Below are 25253 nucleotides of genomic sequence, written 5' to 3'. Positions count from 1 at the left end.
TTCCATTTGTTTCTTATGCTCTAAACAATGCAATGGCATAAAAAAATACTAAATTCAAAAAACTTTTTTTTTCTGGGTCCCAGGAGGATATATATATATATATATATATATATATATATATATATATATATATATATATATATATATATATATATATATATATATATATATATATATAATTTGTAATTTTATAAGAACAGTTAATCCTGGTTAATTTTTGATTAAACATGATTCAAATATTCTTTTTAATCCATATTTTATAAGAAAAACTTTTAAACGATATGCGTTTGATAGACAGTAATGGAACCAAGATGAATTTCATGCTTCCATTTTAATTGATATTATTCCAAAATCCAAATATTGACATATCCCCCTACCCTTTTCTTCAAATTGACAAGCAAGGCATGAAAATCCCCTAGTACGAGTAATGCCTTGACCTCATCCTGGATTAGAGATTTACTGACCGCTGACACGTGTGGCTCTTCTTCCCATCCCAGTTCCTCCTAAACTAGCCTCCACAGCACGCCTGTCCACCATGGCAGTCTAATTGCCCTCACACTGAAATTTCTGAAGAAAACACATTATCAATGGACCAGAGGGAGGGTGAATTGCTAAGAGGATCAGTCAAGAAGAGGTATCAACTGGAATTAAGTCATCTGTCCACATGCACATTTCTACCCTTGAGAACTGTTGGCTCATCATTTCAGTAACACCTGTCTCGCTGGATGCCGCTGGTGGAAGAGAGCTGACCTTATGAGTTACAGAAGTGATACGGTGGGCGAGGAACATGACCAGAGGTCTAGGTTATGACTACACAAGAGTCCAGCAGTAATGAACACATCTCCAGGAATGGCACCATCATCTCCAGCCTTGTTTTCACCATCTCTAACCCGTCGGCCCCAGAGTCCTGGGAGGAGGCCGTCTTCACCTTTCCGATCACCCTCTCCTTCTATAATGACTTCACCTAAACTATGGCAGAAAGCTGCGATATCACGTCTGGCTGAGGAGTTCTTCTGGATAGGGGGGAGTATTGTTGCATCGCCAAAATGGAGAATGGGCCAGATAGGTAAGAATTAAGACACTTAGAGGCATTTATTACAAATATGAAATTATCTGGGTGCAACTTTCCAGCAGTTATAAAATGTTATCGTTTTATACATCATTCAGTTTTATGTTTAAGACTTTATGTTTTTCATTTTGTATGTTATTTACATTTTAATGAAGTACTTTGAGTGCACAAACAATACGACAGTGTCCTAAATTATCGGCCATCATGAGAAATGCACATCACACCATATGGACACAAACAATCCCCAGAGATTAGACTGACTAGCTGCGTCACATGACCCCTCTGTCCTTGATCCACTCCTGCTCCTCCAAAGCAAATTTTGAAAGCATACCCTGAGTTGACCGTTAAAAGTAACCTTTTGTGACCCCTGGTCCATTAGAATGTCGTTCTGGTATATACACAGAAAGTATCAGTAAAAACTCATTATAATAATACTGGTAGGCCTATATTATTGTAGTAGTATACCATCTTAAAATAAAGAGATATATTTCCCATAACAATACAACCAAATTATTGCCTGTTTATAAGATGTTGTCTCCAAGTTCGTCATGATTGTAGTATAGGCTATTGTTTCCATGATGCATGCCAGTAAACACACAGTAAACAGCCTTACGAGCCTGTGCGTGTGTGACGCAGCTGTGTAATCTGATTGAGAAGGAACTTGATGCAACTGCTTGAACAATTAAACTCTGACATTAAAAGGATTTTCCTAAAGGTGCTCTCAATAATAAAGTATTATCACTAAAGTAACAGACGCAAATCATATCAGTAGCCTGTTTACATGTCAATGACACACGTGCAGCCAAATATTAATCATAAAAATTCTTCTTTTGCAGTGGAGAGATGTATGTGCAACATGCAGGCCGGCTCTCAAATGATTAAACTGAGAGGAAAATCCAAGGCTCTGGTGCGCCTTTTTTATCTTGATGAACACAAGTCCTGCATCCGCTGGAGGCCCTCCAGAAAACACGAGAAAGCCAAAAGTGAGTCAGATAGAAAACTTTGTGTGTTTATGTTTGAACATTGCCACATCAACACTATATAGAGGAAAAATTGCACCAAAATTAAAAAATCTTTGGACGATATCACTGAACATTTATTTAACCATAGCAAAAGTACATTTCCTACTTAAGATCATTTTTAATCTCTCTTTTTGTGTTTATATAAAATGAGACAAATCTGATATTATTTTAATCTTATATCTGTTATTTAACAGTTGAGATAGTTATTTAATGCTGATCTAACCAGCAGAAGACACAAGCTATTATAATGTTATTATATTTTATACTTTTATGAATTCTGTTGAGAAACCATGAGAAAAAGGTGAATAAAGACTGAGCGTCAATGTTCAGAAAGTATTCATTATTATTATGTTTTGAACTATGATGTATAGCTGTGTTTTGAGGTATGTTTGTTGTCAAAATCAAAAATTAATTTATTTTTAATTATTTAAAAAAATCCGGCTCTGCCCTACTTTTGAAAGAGGAAATATTGAAAGAATCAACTCTTGGCATGTTAGGAATGAAATACTACTAGCCTACTCAATATTGCATAAATAAATATATAATAAATGTCACGTTACAATCAAACAATGGCTGAATCCGAAATCGCCCCCTAAACAATCAATCACTATTTCCTACGTTAGTCCACTAATACAGTTCACCTTAAGGAGTGAATGAAAACGAGCACGCAAATTCGTACAGCGTTGAGTGTACATCAGCTGTACACTCGTTACTGCGGTGCACTTAATAACGTCCACTATGGTTTCGGACACCACTATACATGGCTTTTGTTTCAGATTCAGCCATGAGTCAAGAAACAGATTCAAGTTAAAAATTTAATATGGAATTAAAAATCACGTCTGGAATTACTTCTGGTACATTGTTTATACTGGAAATGAAAGGTTGAATACGTAGCATTGTGGGAAACAGTATACCAGCAATTAAGCTCTGTTTATCCAGGTATTCTGTGCATGTAAAAAATTATATAGAAAAGGCATGCACAGTTATACTGAATCAAAAGTGAGAATAGTAAGGTAGTAAGCTATCTGAACACCCTTGAGTCTTAAAAAATATGAATTTATGCTACATTTTCCTGGAAGAGAATGAGTGTACAATTCAAATGTATGTTTGCTAGGACTGCAACATTAGCATTAACAGCGTCAAGCTAAACACACATGTTAACACATTTGAGTTGAGTAGCTAACACCTGGATTGGATAGTGTTTTATTCAGTAATATTTTCAATTACACTTTAAATTGTTTCTCAAATAAGTACTGAGTAATATTCATTAATTTTAAGTTACTTACTATAGAGTTATGGTTAGGGTTTGATTGTAACACTTTAGTTTACAGTGTCCTTGTTAGACATGTTACATGTGTAACTAAAGTAATAACTAATAATTAAAGTGTAACAAAGACACCTTAAAAGAAAAGTGTAACCTTTACTGTTACTACTATAGTGAGTACATGTAATAACATGTTACATAATGTTACCATTTTTTCCTCTAAAGATTGTTTTGTCAAAAAGTCTGAATCACTGAAGAAATAATGAAACGCTCTGAGCACTGCACTATTTTTCTTGTTCTTGGTTTATTCAGTCACCATAGACTCTATCCATGAGGTCTGTGAGGGGATGAGAACTGAGGTCTTCAGGCGATTTGCCAGCAATAACTTTGATCCAAACTGCTGCTTCAGTATTTACCATGGAGACCATGTGGAATCTCTTGACTTGGTTTCCACGAATGGAGAAGAGGCACGGACCTGGATCACTGGCCTTAAATACCTCCTGGCAGGCATCAGTGACGAGGACAGTCTGGCAAAAAGACAACGGACACGAGATCAATATCCTTTTAATTGTGTCCTCTGAGGCGGAACGTCTGTCTGTCGGAGTGACAGTCCACCCATAGCGCCCCCATGTGACCTGTTTCAGTTTGTGTGAATTGTGAGAGTGGATATTTCCTTACATTTTGTTGTAAATGGTTGAAACAGACCTTTTCAGAAGCAGACAAAAATGGAGATGGGAATCTGAGCATTGGAGAGGTTCTACAGCTGCTCCACAAGCTCAATGTGAACCTTCCAAAGCAGAAAGTCAGAGAAATGTTCCAGGTACATTATATATACATTACATTATATATATATTATATATATATATATATATATATATATATATATATATATATATATATATATATATATATATATATATATATATATATATATATAATCTTCTCCAAATTCTTAACTTTTTAACAGTATTGTATAAATGTCAATTCAGTTACACAGTACACAGAGCTGCCGTTGAGTAAGCAAAGAGTAAGCAAACAGTCTCATTCTACTATGTGCTATTTCTACATAGTTTTACTCAAACATCATCATTTACCGATGATGATCAGTGATGATAACATAGTGCTATTAACAAAGATGCCGATGAGTACGCTCAGTGAGTATGTAACATATGGTTCATTTTGAACAGATGGTGTTGTCTGAATCTGGTTGAGGTCTTAACTCTAGTGCTTCTAATCCTTAATGCCGACATAGATATATCTCCTGCAACCAATACCATAACACTACTTTCACTCAAAGTACAAAAAAAGAGATGACTGGGGAATCAGATAAGAAAAAAGTTTGATTGTTGTTGATTTTGAGGTATAAAAACTTCCAATATTTTTCTTTCTGTTGTCTAAAATGTTTCTACCTCTTTCTAATTGAAATTAATATCTGGTTATAGATTTGCATTAGGCTAAATGTGTCAAATAAATAAATAAATAAATAAGTATCTCCCCTTACCAAAAGCAATGACAGTTCATATTTATGTCTTTTAAACATTATCCAAAAAATGCACACTATACTTTGCTCTGCCTTGACAGGAGGCTGACACTGATGAAAACCAGGGATCATTGACGTTTGAAGAATTTTGTACCTTTTACAAGCTGATCTCGACACGCCGAGATCTTTACTTACTAATGATCACCTACAGTAACCACAAAGAGCACATGGATGTGAACGACCTCCACCGCTTCTTGGAAAATGAGCAAAAGGCTGGTGTGATTCATTTTGCGTATCGTCACGTAGTAATATGTTACTCTTTTGATGGACATGAACTGTCATATTTGTAATTGATGTATGTTTTTTTTCTAGATGGTAAATGTGACTAAAGACTTCTGCAAGATGATCATCAACCAGTTTGAGCCGTGTTCTCATAACCAAACACATATGCTGCTGGGTATTGATGGTGAGAGACTCTTCCCGTGCTTCATCTTTTTTATGGTTATTATAACATTGGACCTTTACTACATTTTTCTTGCTGTCAAAGGTTTCACCAACTACATGCGTAGTCCTGCAGGGGACATCTTCAACCCAGAACACTATCAAGTAAATCAGGACATGACACAGCCACTGACAAACTACTACATCGCATCTTCTCACAACACCTACCTGACTGGAGATCAGCTGCTGTCTCAGTCTCGCGTTGATATGTATGCGTATGTGCTTCAGGCGGGCTGCCGCTGTGTGGAAGGTAGAAATACTTAAAAGCTTGTCCTTGTCAACATACTGCAGAACCAAAACTCAATAATTAATAACTCACATCATTAAACTCAGCATGAAAATCTTTTCTTCTCTATCATGACATATATCTGAATGAAACGGCTTCTCAAACAAGAAAAAAATATATATATATACACTCACCTAAAGGATTATTAGGAACACCATACTAATACTGTTTGACCCCCTTTCGCCTTCAGAACTGCCTTAATTCTACGTGGCATTGATTCAACAAGGTGCTGAAAGCATTCTTTAGAAATGTTGGCCCATATTGATAGGATAGCATCTTGCAGTTGATGGAGATTTGTGGGATGCACATCCAGGGCACGAAGCTCCCGTTCCACCACATCCCAAAGATACTCTATTGGGTTGAGATCTGGTGACTGTGGGGGCCATTTTAGTACAGTGAACTCATTGTCATGTTCAAGAAACCAATTGAAATTATTCAAGCTTTGTGACATGGTGCATTATCCTGCTGGAAGTAGCCATCAGAGGATGGGTACATGGTGGTCATAAAGGGATGGACATGGTCAGAAACAATGCTCAGGTAGGCCGTGGCATTTAAAAGATGCCCAATTGGCACTAAGGGGCCTAAAGTGTGCCAAGAAAACATCCCCCACACCATTACACCACCACCACCAGCCTGCACAGTGGTAACAAGGTATGATGGATCCATGTTCTCATTCTGTTTACGCCAAATTCTGACTCTACCATCTGAATGTCTCAACAGAAATCGAGACTCTCAGACCAGGCAACATTTTTCCAGTCTTCAACTGTCCAATTTTGGTGAGCTCGTGCAAATTGTAGCCTCTTTTTCCTATTTGTAGTGGAGATGAGTGGTACCCGGTGGGGTCTTCTGCTGTTGTAGCCCATCCGCCTCAAGGTTGTGCGTGTTGTGGCTTCACAAATGCTTTGCTGCATACCTCGGTTGTAACAAGTGGTTATTTCAGTCAAAGTTGCTCTTCCATCAGCTTGAATCAGTCGGCCCATTCTCCTCTGACCTCTAGCATCAACAAGGCGTTTTCGCCCACAGGACTGCCGCATACTGGATGTTTTTCCCTTTTCACACCATTCTTTGTAAACCCTAGAAATGGTTGTGCGTGAAAATCCCAGTTACTAACCGGCCCGTCTGGCACCAACAACCATGCCACGCTCAAAATTGCTTAAATCATCTTTCTTTCCCATTCTGACATTCAGTTTGGAGTTCAGGAGATTGTCTTGACCAGGACCACACCCCTAAATGCATTGAAGCAACTGCCATGTGATTGGTTGATTAGATAATTGCATTAATGAGAAATTGAACAGGTGTTCATAATAATCCTTTAGGTGAGCGAATATCTCATGTGAGTGACAGGTTGTCGCTCCAGTCAACAGTTTCTGCAAGAGGGAGGGGAAGTTATTTTGATTAAAGATAATGAGGGCGCATGAATTATCCTTCAAATAACAGTCTCTCTCTGTCTCTCTAGTTGACTGCTGGGATGGTCCTGATGGGGAACCTATTGTGCATCATGGTTACACACTTACCTCAAAAATCCTCTTTAAAGATGTTGTTGAGACAATCAACAAATATGCATTTGCCAAAACTCAGTAAGTGATTTACACTGCCCGGCCAAAAGTTGTTGTTTGGATTTAAATAGGCAAATGCTTGATTGGTCCATGATTGGATCATCATTGCAGTGATTATTATGTTTCTAGCATGTTGTATGTTAGGCAACAGTTATTCTAACAATAATAGACCCTTTTCACATTTCCGGGTATCTCAGAGCGGAAGTCGTCATAGTTGGGTTAAATATTATAGCTGTGAATGAGAGAATACATCAAGTATTTTTTTTGTGTGCCCATTTGCTCACATAGCAAAAGAAACATGCCACAGTAGTGATTTCACAACTTTCAAAAAGAGGGAAAAATAGAGTGAGATTGATAACGGCAGTGAAAAGAGAGAAATATGTTAATTTTTACCATCACTCCCATAGACGCTATTACTAAACACCATCACAGCAGTGGTAACTTTTTTATTGTAATTTGATGCATAAAATACAAAGTATTCGTGTTATAAATGTACATATATATATATTTTTAAAAATGAAAATACAAAAAACGTTGCAGGATTTACGATATTGATGACCGTTAAAACGTGTCATCACAGTCTGTGAAAAGGGTCTATTGATGGAGTGTGTAGCTTTTCATTTCTTAAACAACCAGGAAGACATATCATGGCCATATTCCAGGATGACAATGTCAAGATGCATCAAGCTCAAATTGTGAAAGAATGGTTGGGAGGGAGCATGAAGAATCATCACCAAAAATGTATGCAAATCTTGATAGAAATAAATGTTGTGATGTTATTTCCATCAAGAGTTGCATACATTTTTGGTCGAGATCTTGTACTGACAATGCAAGAGTCAAGCACTCTGTAAAGTCTCCTCCAGCACATCCCAAAGACTTTCAATGAATTTTAGGTCTGGACTCAGAGGTGCCAATAAAAATGATTCTTCATGCTCCCTCACAACCATACTTTCACAGTTTGAGCCTGATGAATCTTGACATTGTCATCCTGGAATATGGCCATGATGTGTCTTCCTACATGGTTGTTTAAGAAATGAAAAGCTACACACTCCATCAATTAGGGTTAGAAGAAATGTTGACAAATATATAACATGTTAGAAACATAAAAATCACTGCAATAATGATCCAATCATTGACTCTTAAGCATTTGCCTATTAAAATCCAAACAGCGACCGGGCAGTGTTTTATACAGTATATACATTATAAATAATTATATAAATTAATTTAATAAAATAATAATGAAGTAATTAATTAATAAAAAAGGAATATATATAAAATAACATGCATCATCTCATATCATATATCAAAATAATTCTTCCACTGTCAGATATCCAGTGATCCTTTCTATAGAGAACCACTGCACTGTGCCTCAGCAGAAGAAAATGGCTCAACACCTCATGGAAGTGCTCCAGGACAAGCTAGACCTGTCAAATATAAATGTGAATGAGTCCAGGCGTCTGCCATCTCCAGAGGTTTTGAAAGGGAAAGTACTTGTCAAGGTAAAGTAATATTTAATACTTGTCTTGGAAAACATTAAAATTGAAAGTAGAATACTTCTGCTACCAAGTCATGGGGAAAAAAATGAACATGAGATGCTTTCCAGGGAAAGAAGCTGCCAGCAAACATAGATGATGATGCAGAGGAAGGGGATGTGTCTGATGAAGACAGCGGTGAAGAGGACGAGGAGGAAGAGGAGCAAATGAATGGAGATGTGAGATGTTTTTTTCCCTTTTGTCTACATTAGAATAATTGGGTTGTTCCTCTTTTGAAGTGTCTGACTAAAAACTGCTGTGTTCTGGGTTACAGATCACAGAAGGAGCACCGGAGACGGGCGATGAATCGAAGAAACGTTCACAGAGGTCGTTCATGGGCAGCTTCAGGCGCAAGGTCTGCAAAACACTTTCCACTTGTCACATTATATTTCCAGTAAAATATGGGAAAATATCACAAAAGCAGCATTATACAGTCACTAGATGTTCCACAATCTGTGTTTTAGAAGAAAAAACGTGTGAAATTAAAAAAGAAGCCCATCCTGAGTGACTCTGATACTGAGCAGGAAATCCAAAGCAGTAATGATAAACAGGCCATCAACTATGGCAAGTGAGTATTTCAGGAGACATTTTAGTTGTTCGAAAAAAAGTGCAGTTTAATTTATGCTATATATATATATATATATATATATTGTGTGTGTGTGTGTGTGTGTGTGTGTATAAATGCATGTGTGTGTATATGTATATATGATGTTTCCAGCATTGCAGGATGGCATTTTGGTTCCTATATATTCTTTAAAAAAATAAATAAATACATTGCCCCAATGAACATAACTTATAATTAAAACAAGAGAAAAAAAACATTACTATTTAAATTATATAAATCAAATGTGATACATCATGTAGAAACTTCATGTAGAAGCTTTTTTCAAACACAAATTTTTGTTCTATATATAAATATAATTTATTTTTATATAAATACATGCATGACATGTATGTGTATTTATATATACATAATAATTATACACAGTACAGACACATTATGTAAACACAAACTTTTATTTCGGATGCGATTAATCATTTGACAGCACAATATTTTACAGTAAAATGAATTATCCCATTAAACCTCATATCATTTTTTCACTATATAGTGAGGTAACTTACAGTTAACCAATTTCCATAGTTTTATTGTTACATTGTTATAAATATTTTTACAGTGTGTATCTAAATCTGTCCAGTCTAATGATAGTCCATGTTTTATGGACATTTTTGCAGACGGAGGAAAACAATGAGACTTTCTCGTGCCCTCTCTGATCTCGTTAAATACACAAAGTCAGTGCATGTTCATGATATAGAAACTCAAGGTAAGACCTCTATGAGGACAAACTGTACATTTGTTCCTGATGTTTATGTCTAAATAAACTGCCTTTGTGTTGCAGCATACATGTGCAGTTGGCAAGTCTCCTCCTTAAACGAGAGCATAACTAACCAGATTCTGCAGCTGAAACCTGCCCAGTTAATTCGTTTCAATCAACGGCAACTCTTAAGAGTCTACCCCTCCAACTACCGTGTTGATTCGAGCAACTTCAATCCTCAACCTTTTTGGAACGCGGGATGTCATTTAGGTTTGAATTAGCTTTTATTCTTTAATTTATTATGAATTATTTCCTTTCTAATTATCATCAAAGCCTGTTGTTAATGATGAAACAGCGACGACTTTGATTTGAACAGCAATGGATCACTGCTGGCAAATGGCTCTCTCTTTTTTTCACAGTTGCGCCGTGCATTTGTTTGAAATGTTGTTTCATCTTTCCAGTCGCTCTCAACTATCAAACAGAAGGCCGTATACTTCAGCTGAACAGGGCAAAATTTGCAGCAAATGGAAACTGCGGCTATGTGCTGAAGCCAAAATGCATGTGTAAAGGTAAGATGGTGTCTCTAGAGTACAGATAAAAAAGACACATTTGTTTGATGCATTATCTTCACCACACATAATGATTGTCCTCAGGTGCCTTTAATCCTACGCTGGAAGACCCTTTGCCAGGACACAGGAAATCTCAGCTAGTGCTCAAGATAATTAGCGGCCAGCAGCTACCGAAGCCAAAAGACTCCATGTTAGGGGACAGAGGAGAGGTGAGTTCACTCACACTGAAATGAAAGTATGTACAAAATTTGTAACACGTGATCTGAGTTTGACTGTTTTGTTGTCCAGATCATAGATCCCTTTGTGGAAGTGGAGATAATTGGATTGCCTATTGATTGCAATAAACGGCAGACAAGAGTAGTGGACGACAACGGTAAGTACAAATCTGGATTGTGCAAACCGAACTTGGCAGTTCTGGGGATTAAAATATCATGGCATCTATACGGTTAGTGGTTGATTCATGTGTGTTTTTAGTGACTGACACTGATGGAAACAGTGCTCAGTGTGCAACATTTATTTTACATTTGTGTCTGGTGGCGTTCACGGCACACAGAACACGGTTTTGACTTCCACTGCACTGCTTTGTAATATTTTTTTATTAAACAAATGCAAGACAGACTTCTTTGTATTTTCAAAGCACTGTGCCAAGTTAAAAGAAGTTATTTTCCATGTAATGTCAGTTTATCAAACAAATGACTCTGTCAAAAATATTCACTATCGCAAATTTTTCATTTTTCTGTTATCTCTGATTCGAAATGAACGACATATTAACAGCTGAGTTTTGTTTTAAATATACTTTTCTCATGTTTTAATGCCATACTAACAGGTTTTAACCCCATGTGGGAGGAAACACTAGTGTTTACGCTACACATGCCTCATATTGCCTTAGTGCGCTTTATGGTTTGGGACCATGATCCAATTGGACGAGACTTCATTGGACAGAGAACCATAGCGTTTAAAAGCATGATGCCAGGTAAATTGCATGCCAATCAATGATATTATTGCACAGACGATGTACAATATGCGTTTACATTTTTGTCAATAATTCAGTCAGTTAGCCTTATTTTATTTTCTCGTCCCACAGGATATCGGCATGTCTATTTAGAAGGTATTCAAGAAGCATCTATCTTTGTGCATGTTGCCATTAATGACATAACAGGAAAGGTACAATTACATTTCTCTTTTGCGTAAATGTAGCTGTTGTTAAAGCTATTTTGACTTTTATTAATTGCCATTTTTCTGACATACTCATAACCAGGTCAAATCAAGCAACGCAGTAAAGCAGCTAATCCAGAAAAACCTTATGCACACCTCTGAAGACGGTACAAGGACATCATTCGGTGCAAAATTCCTGCGTAAAGGTGGAGCTAGGAAGAACCAAGCAAAAGTCGTGAAGGGCTCAGTCGACTGTTACACCAAAGAGGACTTTCTAAACAGACGTTACAGTGATGACGTGAGTTCGAAGGGCAGCAGGAGTACCTCACAATCTGCGTCGTTGCTCAGAGGAGCTCAAAGTGAACCCCTGAGAAGGGCCCATAAGGTCTGTTTTCAGGAGCCAGAAGGATCTCATGAGGCACGGCGCCGCCTGTCCTCTATCACATGCTCTGGTGGAGCAAGAGTGGCTATGGACTATACCAACTTAGCATTTGATTCAAAAAACAGTTCAGAACTGGACATTCAGACTTCTGTGGTTCAATCACACCTTGAGGATAACAAGGAGTTAACTGTTTCAAAACGAAATGAATTACCATCTAAACAGGAGTGCGAGTCTAGAGGCTTATCGGTACCAAACATGAAGGATCCTGCTTCTTCACTGAATGAACGACTCTTGTCAAAGCAGATCTCAAGTGCTAAATATGTTGTTGAGGATTCAGTGCAGGAACTTGAGATGTGTGAACTTCAAGAGAGCCATCTAAAAATGAAGTTAGAACCTACACAAGAGTGTGAACCCTTGATTTTCCATCCAATACCCGATGGAGTACTAGATCCTTCTAGTGGAACATTAAACACTAGAAACCTGGTGCTCAAAAATACATTTTTAGATGGTAGGCTTAACCCCCAGTGGCAACCGATGTCTATCCCCGCAACCCCTGCGCTGAGCAGACGCAGGAATGACCAAGGCACCCCAGCTTCCAAAGGACGCAGATCACAAAGCGTCCCAAGACGCCGTCCGCCCTCTCCGCCAAACACAACCGGTCACGTTAGGAAAGAATTCCTCAACCAATACCCTCTCCCACAGTGCAGTTACTCTGCACCAAAAAACTCTGCTCCTAATAACCACAACCTCGCTGAAAGTGAATCAAGCAGCCTAAGTAGTTTGGACAGCCTTGACCTGAGTACTCTGCCATCCCGTTTCCCTGACAACCAGCAGCAGACAATGGGCACACTGCAGAGGGAAATGAATGCTCTGTTTGAGCAGAAAATGCGTGAGATTCGCTGCCATTCACCACTGTTTTTCAGAGGTAAGTCGTAAGGCACAGAAAAGTGCCAAAGGCTCTTTCCTAATTTGTAAATTATGTTTTACATTAATGCTCTTTTCATTTCTAGGGCTGGGGGAAACAAAAATCACTTTTTATTTGACCTCAGTAGAGATTTGACTGATTTTAATTTGTGGTGTGTTTTAATTTATTTTTAGATTCCTCAACATTGTAGAACAACAATGCATGTGAACCCTAAAAAGCAACAGAACAGAAAACGCCACATCGCAGCTACTGTGACAGATATGGACAGATGCTACAGGAAGAAAAGTAAATACATATTTGTATTTTAATCATACAAATCATCAGCTCATGTCATCTGGGCTCATAATTATGGTTCAAAAAGGAGTCTGGAATCTTACATTCTGTCTTTTGCATCTGGAAGCTGCGATTATGATTTAGATATAATGACTTTAAAGACTTTAAAACTAAACATGTTTCTACAAATCTGTTTTTTAAATAATGCAGTCACACTTTGGTGTAAGTCCAAGTTTATTAATTCATTAATATACATGGTGCCAGAACAAATACCTCTTTTGTGACAATAGGAGATGTTTTTGTTTTTAAACATATTTTATGTTTTTTTTCCCCCATGTTTGAATTACAAAAATGTTACTTGTCATTTTTACTTCTATAAAATATTCTACTTTTTTAAAAGACATTTTTTCAGATGTCTCCAATCTTTGTCATTTATTAGCAAAATAGATTTTGTATTTAACATTTTAGACTCTGGTCTAAAATGTTGGTAATAATGATGGTCTAAAAAATCTATATCATTTTAAGTTGGAATGCATGATAATGATCTAAAATACAAACAGCTACATGAGATTTTTCTGCAAGATTCCACTTAAATGAAGGTGCCTCACTCACTCAAACATCTTTACTGAACAAACAGATTTGATTTTAATACGTTTTAAAAAATGAAAATGATGTATTAAAAACTCTGCAATTCAGAACATGTAATCTAAAACAGTTAAAATGTATAAAATATATTTTCTAACACGGGAAATAGTAATAATACCTAAACACCAGATAATGTACAGACCTATGAACAGTCGTTCTGCTATTACATCGCTGTTGTTGAAACTTCTATGCCTTGTTCTTGTCTGAAGTTTCTTGGTCTCCCTTTGTGTTGGTCATTCTCAAACGCTGGCTCAGCTCCTGAGTCAAAACTGTGCAGCAGGATTTCTGTATGTTTGAGAACAGGTTTTATAATGAACAAAATGTGCTACTGTACAGTTGCAATCTGTGCTGAAGTGTAACGACAAAGAAAAATAAGGCTATTGTAAATGAGCTTCCTGGTGTGGTAAATCATTCAGATGTTAGTGTGTGTGTGTGTGTGTGTGTGTGTGTGTGTGTGTGTGTGTGTGTGTGTGTGTGTGTGTGTGTGTGTGTGTGTGTGTGTGTGTGTTTATTTGGGCATTACTTGCCTTCTGCTCCCCTGCAGTGCTGCGAGACTTTGAGGTGAGTTCAAACAAGGAGAGCAGCACTCCAATCCCAAGGCCTATAGCAAGAACCAGGAATATGCCCTTCATGCTATGGGCCCTCAGAGACGAAGCTTTGGCGCTATCCGGGATGCAGCTGCTAGCCCACCACTTAGTGCGCAGGTACGCCAGCTCCCCAGCCTCGCTCAGCTGCAGGATGGCCACGCTCAGGTTCTTCAGCATAGGAGATCCTGTTCCAAGAAAAACACTGAGGCATCAAAACCATTCATTGCTGTCCTTGTCTTTTCCCTCCCTTTAAACAAATAATTCACCTGAAAAAGTGATCTTTTGTGTAAACTTTAATGTATGTTTTAAAGTTCCTCTATTATGCTTTTTTTATTTTATTTTAGATATTACCTTTCATGTAGTGCGTCATATGTTTGTGAATGTAAAAGGCCTGCAAAGTTTTAGGGGCCATTTAGGCTACACGACTAAAAACTGAAAACTTTGTATGTGTTTTGGCCGTTAATTTACACGACAACGGCATTTTCGGTGTCTGAAAATGCAAACTTTTGAAAAAAAAAAGGTTGAAAAAGGGCACATTTTTTAAAACGATAGCGTTATGTGTAAACTACAAAAACACAAATTTGTTACGCATCAATGTGTTTTTTTGTTGTTGTTGTTTTTTTTACAATGTTACATCGCCAACTACTGGCCTCAACACAGCTGGTGTTATGGTATGGATATGGTAATGGACGTTTAATTTCCGACCATAAATTAAATGGCACTGTAAGCGGTAGAAGAATCACAACAGACTGAGCCATCTGACCAATCAGAGCAGAGTAGTTTCTCAGAAAGGAGAAATCGTTTTTTGACCTTGGATGCACGGAAACATCAGAACAAAATCAGAAACCTTTAAAATAATATAATGGGGGCTTTAAACTACATCCATTAAAAAGAACTGCACAAGGACAAATGTGTCTCACCAAGAGGAGTTACAATGCTGTAACCTCTCATCCCGATGACCTCATGTGCACGGACCAGTTCACAATGCCGTGCCACGGCCAAGTCCAGGGACACCGATTCTCCAATGAAAGCATAATTTCCTTCCTTTGCTCTCTGGACACCCTCATCCATGGAGGACACAAAACTCTTCCTCCGCTCCATGTGCTCATAGATGCGGCGGTAAGATGGGTTATTCGAGTTCTGTGCAAAAAGCATGTTAAGATGTAAAGAAATCCGTCCAGGGCTCCAGAGTGCGACTAAATGGTCGCATTTTGCGACTAAAATTTGAGAGTGTGCGACTGAATTTTACATCCAGTCGCACATGTGCGACCAGTAAATTTGCCTGCTGTCGGTACTGGAGAAATTAAGAAAATACACTTACTAATTATAATTGATAGACGTTATGTCTGGCAAATTCTATCTTTGCCAGCCGTTTCTATATGAGAGAAATAGAATATTAAACCATTTGTCCGTGATGCATTTTTGCTATTCGCAATCCAGAAGAGAGAGAAAGCGAGCGCGCTCTGTCACGTGGAGCTGCGAACACAACACCACAGTCAGCTTTTGAGTGACGATGGCCAAGAACTAAACAAAAGTTTAGTCTGCTTACACTTTAGGGATGTGCTGTGATATTAATCTAATTTTATTTTCGATTTTGGCTTCCAAGAATTATAAAAAGATGGTATGAGGTAAAACTATTTCTATAGCAGTGTTCCGTCGAGCTCATCCTTCCCGTCACAGCCTTGCGCTGTCCTTTCTCCCTAAACCTAAACTAAACGTCAGAATCAGTGATTGTTGTAAACTGCAGTCTCTACTGTTGCTAAACTGCGGGATGTGTTTGATAATAAAGAGCTATTAAATGCACAATAATCCGCGCAAGAGATGCTGTTTCCAGCTTCAAGGCGGCTTATGTGTGTGTGCTGCGAAATGGACCGGCTTGCACTTAATATTTTAGGCTTCGTGTGCGCGTCTAAACCATCAAATAAACAACAAATAGCCGGTGTCAAAATGACCGGATTGGAGAGTAGTTATTTTAACAGTTTATATCTTAAATGGGCGTAAATAGTTTGGAGAAATAGGAGAATATGATATTATTAGTTCTACATTCGATCGGTCTTAAAGGGGCAGCGTCTAATAAACCTGCTGACGATTGAGCCATTAATGCGAATCGAACAAATGGCAAATAGAAAATATTCACATCTCTTGGATTAATAACTTTAGCTTTTATAAGCATTAATCTATCAATTTATACAGTGAAAACTATGCAGTGTTATTTTACATTTCATTACTTTATTAGATGTCTTTGTAGGTTTGTTCTTTACTGTAATATTAATGTTAGCAGACCTTCTGAATGCTGCACACTGGTCCATTTACAAATAGATGTTTTATATTTTTGTTCAAACTTTGCGGTTTCTTTTGCTATAGATATTTTACTTTTCAGATTATAAAGCCATGTTAATTATGTTCTTAATTATGTTTTTTTTATATAATAAAGTATAATAAAAAGAACCGGTAAGAATACTGTTAAAGTACCGGATCGATAAGCAGTATCGGTAAGACTAGTAATACCATTAAAACCTTAACGATACCGATTCCTATTAGTAATACAGTGGAAATTAGTAGATTTGGTTAGCATGTTGATTTACGGTGTGCGCCCCTAAAATTTCTGGTTGTGCCCCTAAAATTTTCAGTTGGGGGCCACTGTGCTCCTAGTGAAAAAAGTTAGTCTGGAGCCCTGCCGTCTATAACATCTGGCAGGAATGAATGTTACCAATCAGAAAAATGTGCAGATATGATTCATGTGATCAGACCTTGAAGAAGGCGAGGGTGGAGGAGCCGGCAAGAGTTCCATATTCTATTACTTCCTGATTAGCCAAGTCCTCGAAGCCTTTAATCATGAGCGGAGCCGAGTCAGACCCCTGAGAGGAACTAAGACTGGAAAAATAACAGGCCAAGAGCACGACGGCAAACAACCACCAGGTACAACTGATAACCCTTCCTGACACAGCTTTAGGGTGAGGGCCTGCACCTGCAGAAAGCAAAACAAATGAGAGGAAAAGACGTTATCCTTCCATTATCACAGACTGGAAGGTAATTCAGATGGAAAAGGACAAGTACACCAGTGATTATACCTTGTAATGCTGAGTAGCCTATTCCTGTTATTGCATGTTAGATGCGTATTCCTGTTTTTAAAGACATTTGGTTCAAAGGATAGAAACATTTTATTGCTTATTTCTTTTGACAAGTAGGAGGTGCAGGCTTAAATCTGTGCAGGGCACGGTGGTGATGACATTTTACAAGTTTGTTTATACACCAAAGCATCTCTAAGAGCTTCACTACTAAGGTGCACTACTGAGATAAAAGTTCATTTGAAGCACCAACTGAAAATGAATAAAAACTAAAACAAACAATTAATTAAACGTACATTTAAAAATAACTGTCTGAAAAAAACAAAGCTGAAATATACTATTTACATTAAGTGAAAATAGTTATATATTCTATATACAGTATATATTATATAAAAGTAGCAGTTCTTTGCAATATGTGTAATTAGATGCTGTTTATACTTTATTTGGGCAGATACATACTATTTGCACCTCAGTATTGTTGTACATTAACAGGATGCAATAATAACATAGAGTGTAAATGATTATATTTATTCACATTATTAAATGGATTCTGCCTTAATGGGACAATAAAAGCCCTCCCTACACCTACGCCTAACCCTACCCAATTATTATTAAACATTTCGTTAGGCACTTTATTTCCACTTTTAGAACATGTTCTTAATTTTTATTGAAAGTAGATGCCTTTCCGATGTGATATGATGGGAAAAGGGAGAAGAGCGAGCTCGACAAAAGGTGGATTAGAACCCGAGTCGATCATGTCAAAACCTAGTTTTATGAGCTTTAAACCGAAAGTATACTCCGCTTTTTTGCACTTCCGAGAGCGTATGCACACAGTCGACAGACAGACTTGCAAAGTATACTTCTTTTTACTTGTATGCGTACACAGCCGTTTTGAGCTTGGCACGAGTTACAACCCATTGATACTGCAAATAAATTGAATGCGTGTGTGCAACCTGCACGGTTGCAAAAATCCGTACTGTACGCTGACCCTCACCTATGCCTTTTGGCCTCTACTGACTACGCACTGAAAGACACGCATCTTTTTTAATCTTGTGTGGCCCAACCAGACATTGTTGGGCGGAGCTAGTGTAAATAGCACTTGCCAACAAGATGCGCTATTTGCACTTGGTGTAAATGTGACACTCCGATAAAGGCAAAATAGTAATATAAAAAAAAAAATACATAAAAAAAAATGACAAAAGCACAAAAAAATTACTAAAGTAAACTATAATTAATATGAAAACTTAACAATAAAAAGAATATTATTAAAGATTATAATAGTATATAAATAATACTAAAATAACTAATGGACATGACGTAAACATTACATTTCCCACCACATCTGACCACTCAAAACATAAATAAAACGTAATTGTCCACAAATCTTCCATAAGGTTCTGCAGAACAACATGAAAAATCCCAAATCCAAAAAGTTATAATTGTGAGGTTTGGTCTGAATTAGGGTGACCATATTTTGATTACCGAAAACCAGGACACTCAGCCCAGCAATGAGATACTCAAATGATACTCGGAAGTTTACTCAAAGATGCCTTATTAATTTCAATACATTTAAAGTATGCCCCCTCTGTATGGATAGAAAATTGTTATATTAGGGCCAGGACAGGACTTGAAAACAGGACATGTCCTGGGAAAACAGGACGTTTGGTCACCCTAGTCTGATTTTGATCTGAACTAATTCTGGTGAAAATTCCATACATTTTGGGGGGGAAAGGAACCAGTTTAAAATGGACATTGGAAGATTATAAAATATAGTATTCTGCATTCGAAGGATCAGGACTACGGGCTTTTCAGTGCACGGCCCCTAAAATCTGCTATTACGTTCATTTTGATGATTACCTTGCAGGCTTAGGGCTCCTGCAGCGTACCATAAGCCGTGGAGAAGTGTGAAGTGATTCGGCTCTGTCTCAGGCTGACTCCATTCACATGGACTCAACCTTGATAAAGAGACAAATGCAGAAATCAGCTTCAGTTCAGATAAAAATCCTTGTTCTGAAAAGCAGTGCAGCGGTTGTATTAAATGTTTTGTTAAATGTTTAGTAAATGAGCAAGTGCTCTTTTTCTGTGCGTCTCTGGCGCTCTGCTCTTTTCTCTGACCTTCCCACAATGCAGATGCAGACTGCAGTCACAAAGTATGCAATCAGGATGCCGAACCAGGTCTCCCCGGAGAAGGGGGAGAGGAACTCAAAAAAGCCGGCCTCCTCAGAAACGATATCTTTGCGGAGGAGGATACTGATTCCGGTCTGCATGTAAGGTTTTGTCATTCCCACAGCCTTCTCACGGGCAGCGGTGAGTGTGAGGGGAGCCACGGCCAGATCAGCTTCCTGAGAACAAAAGATGTGAAAGGTTTGACACTACTTGGGGAGGATTAATGTCATTGAGATGATTTAATTGCCATGCTGATTTTAGATTTATATGCAGCAGTACAATATGTACTATTGTGTATTTTTCTGCAAACTGCATAACATACCCCTCTAACAACCTCCCCGATCATTCCGTTCCAGTTTCCACTTTCGTCCTGCCGGCCATATGATCCATCCTTCACCAGGTGAACTTTGTATTTGAATCCCAGTTTCTTAGCCAGCTCAGTGAGCAGATCCATACAGTAGCCTTCTAACTGTGAGCCCTTGCTCATTGTGTAGGGGTCTTGCTGAAAATGAAAAAATTCAAGTTGATAATATAATATTATTAATATAATTATTGTTAATGTAAATAACATCACATTTTATTTTAATTTTTACCTTTATGGCGGTAACTATCAGTTCTTGCCTTGCTGAAATGGGAAAAAATGCAATATTAATAATAGAAATAATTGATTATGAACACAATTAAATGTATATACTGCCATTTAAAGTTTTGTAAGATTTTTGTTTTTGAAAAAGGATTACTGTGCTCACCAAGGCTGATCAAAGAGTAACACTGTGAAATATTATTACATTTAAAATGAATTAAAATGTAATTTATTGATGCTGAATTTTCTTCAGTCTTCAGTGTCACATGATCCTTCAGTAAATCATTCTAATATGCTGATTCGGTGCTCAAAAAACATTTCTTATTATTATCATCAATATTGAAAACAGTTGTGCTGCTTAATATTTTTTGTAGAAATCATGATATATGACGAATAGAAAGCATTCTTGCTGAATAAAAGTATTAATTTCTTTGAAAACAAATCTTACTGAACTGTAGCTAAACTAAAATCTCATCACAGGCTTCTGGCCATAACATAAATAAGCATGTCAGCTAAAACAAAAAGCTGAATGAAATTTGAAGGGATTGAAGTTCATAAACAAAACGGCGTCCTACTGAGTCGACACATTTGAAAAGCTTAGATCTGTTCAAGAGTGTGTTTGTTCAAAAGTGACCTCAAGTTGACATAGAGAGACATGGCCAAGATTTCTGTGGCTCCTCTATTGATCTGCCAAATCAGTTCTCTGGCTGGGAGTCTTGATTTCCTGCTGCATTTGTGTCACAAATAGCTCCATCTTAAATTAGCCAGAGTTATCAGAGAAGCTTTTGTTCGGCAGCCATCTTTAGCAAAAAAAAGCCACATCCTCGCTCAGTCTGCGAATCTCAGGGAGATAATGATGAGTGAATGGCACGGCTGCGTTTGATGCCCTCTTAGGCAGCTTCCGGGTTTCCGGAACCCGCAACGTTTGGCTGTGTTTTTTTCCTCCTTTCTCAGAAGTCTCATTGCAGGGCTGAACTGTGACTAATTGGAGTTAATGTTTTTGTCACTCGATCGCGAAGGCCTAGTCAGGGCAGTCAAAGAGTATCTGAAGCTAAAGTTAAGCGAAGCCCTCAGGGCTCCATCAACACCATAGAGTGATGTTGACACTCATCAGCTCCTCCTATTGAATTTATGACAGACACAGAGGGTCCTCGACGTGCTGTCATAGCTTGGCATGTCTTAAACACTGTTCTGCTTGTTCAAGGCTTTGAATTGATTTATAACCGTTTTTGAGAAGGTTTCAGCTGGCTGGCTTCCTCTCTGTCAGAATGGGGTTTGAAGTGTGCCAAGCAGGATGTGGTCACTATCTTTGATGATGCGCCCAGCTCACTGTTCAGCCATTTATCATATGACAGGCCTGTGAAATTCAAGAACTTCACGCGGCGAGTTGGCACAGATTTCAACATAGCTGCTCTTTCTGAAATTACACGAGATGCCGTAAAAGTAAATAATGCCTCTATTGTGTTCCTTTGAGAAAGAGAGGTGATTCTAAGAAATACAGGTGCTGTTTGATGCCATTACATCATAACAACTGCTATATTTCACTTTTAAATTACATAGCCATATTAACAATCAAACTTTGGTACCTGCTATGCAGATCTCTGACCCCAGCAACAATACTATGCATAAAGAGACAATTCCCAACATGTTGCTGATTCTGACCTGCAAGCCAAACAGACAATCTGACTTATTTAAAACATAAACACAAATATTTCTGTATTTAAATACATTAAATCATATGCAATATGAAAAAAATACATATGCTGACCTACAAACCAACACATACATTTTAAATAACATGTATTATCCCTTGAGAAGACATATATTTGTTTAACCACATATTATATTATTGACAATAACAGTCTATATAATACATGAGCAAAAACACTATTTTTTTACAAGGACCACCAATGCATTTTCAGAGTTTCCAGCATACTTCAAATCAAAATAGGCAAATGCAGTGACTTTATAAGGCTCTATAAATCAAACAGCTCCCTCCTCATCTCATACTTACCATGATGTCTGCAGTGAAATTCCACTGTGCTGGGACTGCACTGACACTGACGCTGATCAAGACAGTGGTGTGGTTTACAATAATGAATTAGAGGGTTCCCACTAAAGCCTTGGGAAAAGCCAATGAGTTTCAGGGGGTGGAGAAAGTCACCCAAACACTTATAACGAAAAGTGGGTTGATAGAATATTCTAGAGTAAGATGAATTATAGATCTGATATTCTCCAAGAATATATTAGATACAGGCACTATTGAAAATTCATGCAATTTTGACATTTGTGTCAAATTTTAATGTCTTATGTCAGTCTGACCTAATAGCTATTCAATATAATAAATTAATAAATAGCATGCCCTCGAACACCAGTGTATCACATTTGCATTATATATTCAGGTGATAACAGAAATTATTATATAATCTCAAATTGTTTAAAACAAGATTATTTCATAAAAAAAGAATAATAATATTTAAAAAGTGGACAACATCACATAGGCCTACTGTATGGTGTCTAAGTATATATATATATATATATATATATATATATATATATATATATATATATATATATATATATATATATATATATATATATATATATATATATATATATATATATATATATACACACACACACACACACACACACAGGTGCTGGTCATATAATTAGAATATCATCAAAAAGTTTATTTATTTCACTAATTCCATTCAAAAAGTGAAACTTGTATATTATATTCATTCATTACACACAGACTGATATATTTCAAATGTTTATTTCTTTTAATTTTGATAATTATAACTGACAACTAAGGAAAATCCCAAATTCAGTATCTCAGAAAATTTTAATATTGTGAAAATGTTAAATATTGAAGACACCTGGTGCCACACTCTAATCAGCTAATTACCTCAAAACACCAAAAAGGCCTTTAAATGGTCTCTCAGTCTAGTTCTGTAGGCTACACAATCATGGGGAAGACTGCTGACTTGACAGTTGTCCAAAAGACGACCATTGACACCTTGCACAAGGAGGGCAAGACACAAAAGGTCATTGCAAAAGAGGCTGGCTGTTCACAGAGCTCTGTGTCCAAGCACATTAATTGAGACGGGAAGGGAAAGAAAATATGTCGTAGAAAAAAGTGTACAAGCAATAGGGATAACCGCACCCTGGAGAGAATTGTGAAACAAAACCCATTCAAAAATGTGTGGGAGATTCACAAAGAGTGGACTGCAGCTGGAGTCAGTGCTTCAAGAACCACTACGCACAGACATATGCAAGACATAGGTTTCAGCTGTTGCATTCCTTGTGTCAAGCCACTCTTGAACAACAGTCAGCATCAGAAGCGTCTCGCCTGGGCTAAAGACAAAAAGGACTGGACTGCTGCTGAGTGGTCCAAAGTTATGTTCTCTGATGAAAGTAAATTTTGCATTTCCTTTGGAAATCAGGGTCCCAGAGTCTGGAGGAAGAGAGGAGAGGCACACAATCCACGTTGCTTGAGGTCCAGTGTAACGTTTCGACAGTCAGTGATGGTTTGGGGTGCCATGTCATTTGCTGATGTTGGTCCACTGTGTTTTTTGAGGTCCAAGGTCAACGCAGCCGTATACCAGGAAGTTTTAGAGCACTTCATGCTTCTTGCTGCTGACCAACTTTATGGAGATGCAGATTTCATTTTCCAACAGGACTTGGCACCTGCACACAGGGCCAAACCAACCAGTACCTGGTTAAAGGACCATGGTATCCCTGTTCTTAATTGGCCAGCAAACTCGCCTGACCTTAACCCCATAGAAAATCTGTGGGGTACTGTGAAGAGGAAGATGCGATATGCCAGACCCAACAATGCAGAAGAGCTGAAGGCCACTATCAGAGCAACCTGGGCTCTCATAACACCTGAGCAGTGCCACAGACTGATCGACTCCATGCCACGCCGCATTGCAGCAGTAATTCAGGCAAAAGGAGCCCCAACTAAGTATTGAGTGCTGTACATGCTCATACTTTTAATGTTCATACTTTTCAGTTGGCCAAGATTTCTAAAAATCCTTTCTTTGTATTGGTCTTCTTAAGTAATATTCTAATTTTCTGAGATACTGAATTTGTGATTTTCCTTAGTTGTGACCAGCACCTGTGTGTGTGTATATATATATATATATATATATATATATATATATATATATATATATATAATGGCTTGTTTAAAACTTGAGATTATTTCATGAAAAAATAAACAAACAAAGTAATACTAATAGGCTATTAATAAAGTCACATACCACATACCATAATAACATACCATTAAAAGGCAGGTCTAATCTTAATGTGTTCAGAGGAAACCGAAAGTAATCAAAAAAAATAATATTTGAGATTATTTCATAACAAAATAAACATAATAGGACTATTATTATTAATAAAGTGGAAAAAATAACATGCACAATACCATTAAAAGATTGTCTTTAAATAGCCTATTCCGAGGTCAATTAGATTACATATTTTGAGGTCAGTAAGATTTGTTTTGAGAGAAATTTGAACTTTTATTCAGTATGGACACATTTCAGATTTATATTTGAAACAAATGCTGTTTTTTGACATTTCTATTCTAAACCGAAATGATTAAATTGTTTAAAACATAATAATAATGTAAGCTAATGTCATTACTATAAGCTAATATGTCGACTGTTATCAAGAAATTATGTTCTGTTCCACAATAAACCATAAAATACTCGGGCGTTTTATGTAGCTGGTGAACATGGAGTCTATGCGCGCAAACATATCAGGGAAGTCTCTCGTGTTGTTTTTCTTACCGCTCACAGCCTCTATTGGCTTTAGCGAGACTCCGTGGCCTCACGATGACCGTTTCCACCAATGACAGAGCAGTGCGCATG

The 25253-nt window shown here is 37.4% G+C and overlaps 2 protein-coding genes across 2 annotated transcripts; one reads left to right on the top strand and one right to left on the bottom strand.

Moving 5' to 3' along the window:
* Window positions 1–1053: 1053 nt before the first annotated feature.
* Window positions 1054–14363, top strand: plch2b (phospholipase C, eta 2b; the record flags this gene model as incomplete). Its single annotated transcript, XM_079845359.1, has 21 exons — window positions 1054–1066; window positions 1906–2052; window positions 3668–3927; window positions 4059–4175; window positions 4937–5107; window positions 5208–5301; window positions 5383–5586; window positions 7079–7199; window positions 8506–8677; window positions 8782–8889; window positions 8985–9065; window positions 9175–9278; window positions 9944–10032; window positions 10108–10293; window positions 10485–10592; window positions 10677–10801; window positions 10881–10965; window positions 11419–11565; window positions 11677–11756; window positions 11851–13054; window positions 13228–14363. 21 exons carry the CDS (start codon window positions 1054–1056, stop codon window positions 13242–13244), a joined length of 3633 nt encoding a protein of 1210 aa, XP_079701485.1. The 3' UTR covers window positions 13245–14363.
* On the bottom strand, window positions 14159–25252 carry grik6 (glutamate receptor, ionotropic, kainate 6; the record flags this gene model as incomplete). The annotated part of the gene is made up of 11 exons (XM_079845357.1): window positions 14159–14257; window positions 14500–14744; window positions 15480–15699; window positions 17310–17527; window positions 19485–19582; window positions 19743–19969; window positions 20116–20295; window positions 20387–20418; window positions 21963–22038; window positions 22391–22442; window positions 25173–25252. The coding sequence occupies 11 exons, from the start codon at window positions 25250–25252 to the stop codon at window positions 14159–14161; spliced, it is 1527 nt and encodes a 508-aa protein (XP_079701483.1).
* Window position 25253: the final 1 nt, after the last annotated feature.

Source organism: Gobio gobio (genome assembly GCF_949357685.1).
Source record: "Gobio gobio genome assembly, chromosome: 19".
NCBI lineage: Eukaryota > Metazoa > Chordata > Actinopteri > Cypriniformes > Gobionidae > Gobio > Gobio gobio.
Note: the sequence above shows the minus strand (reverse complement) of the source record. Positions and strands in the feature narration are given on the sequence as shown.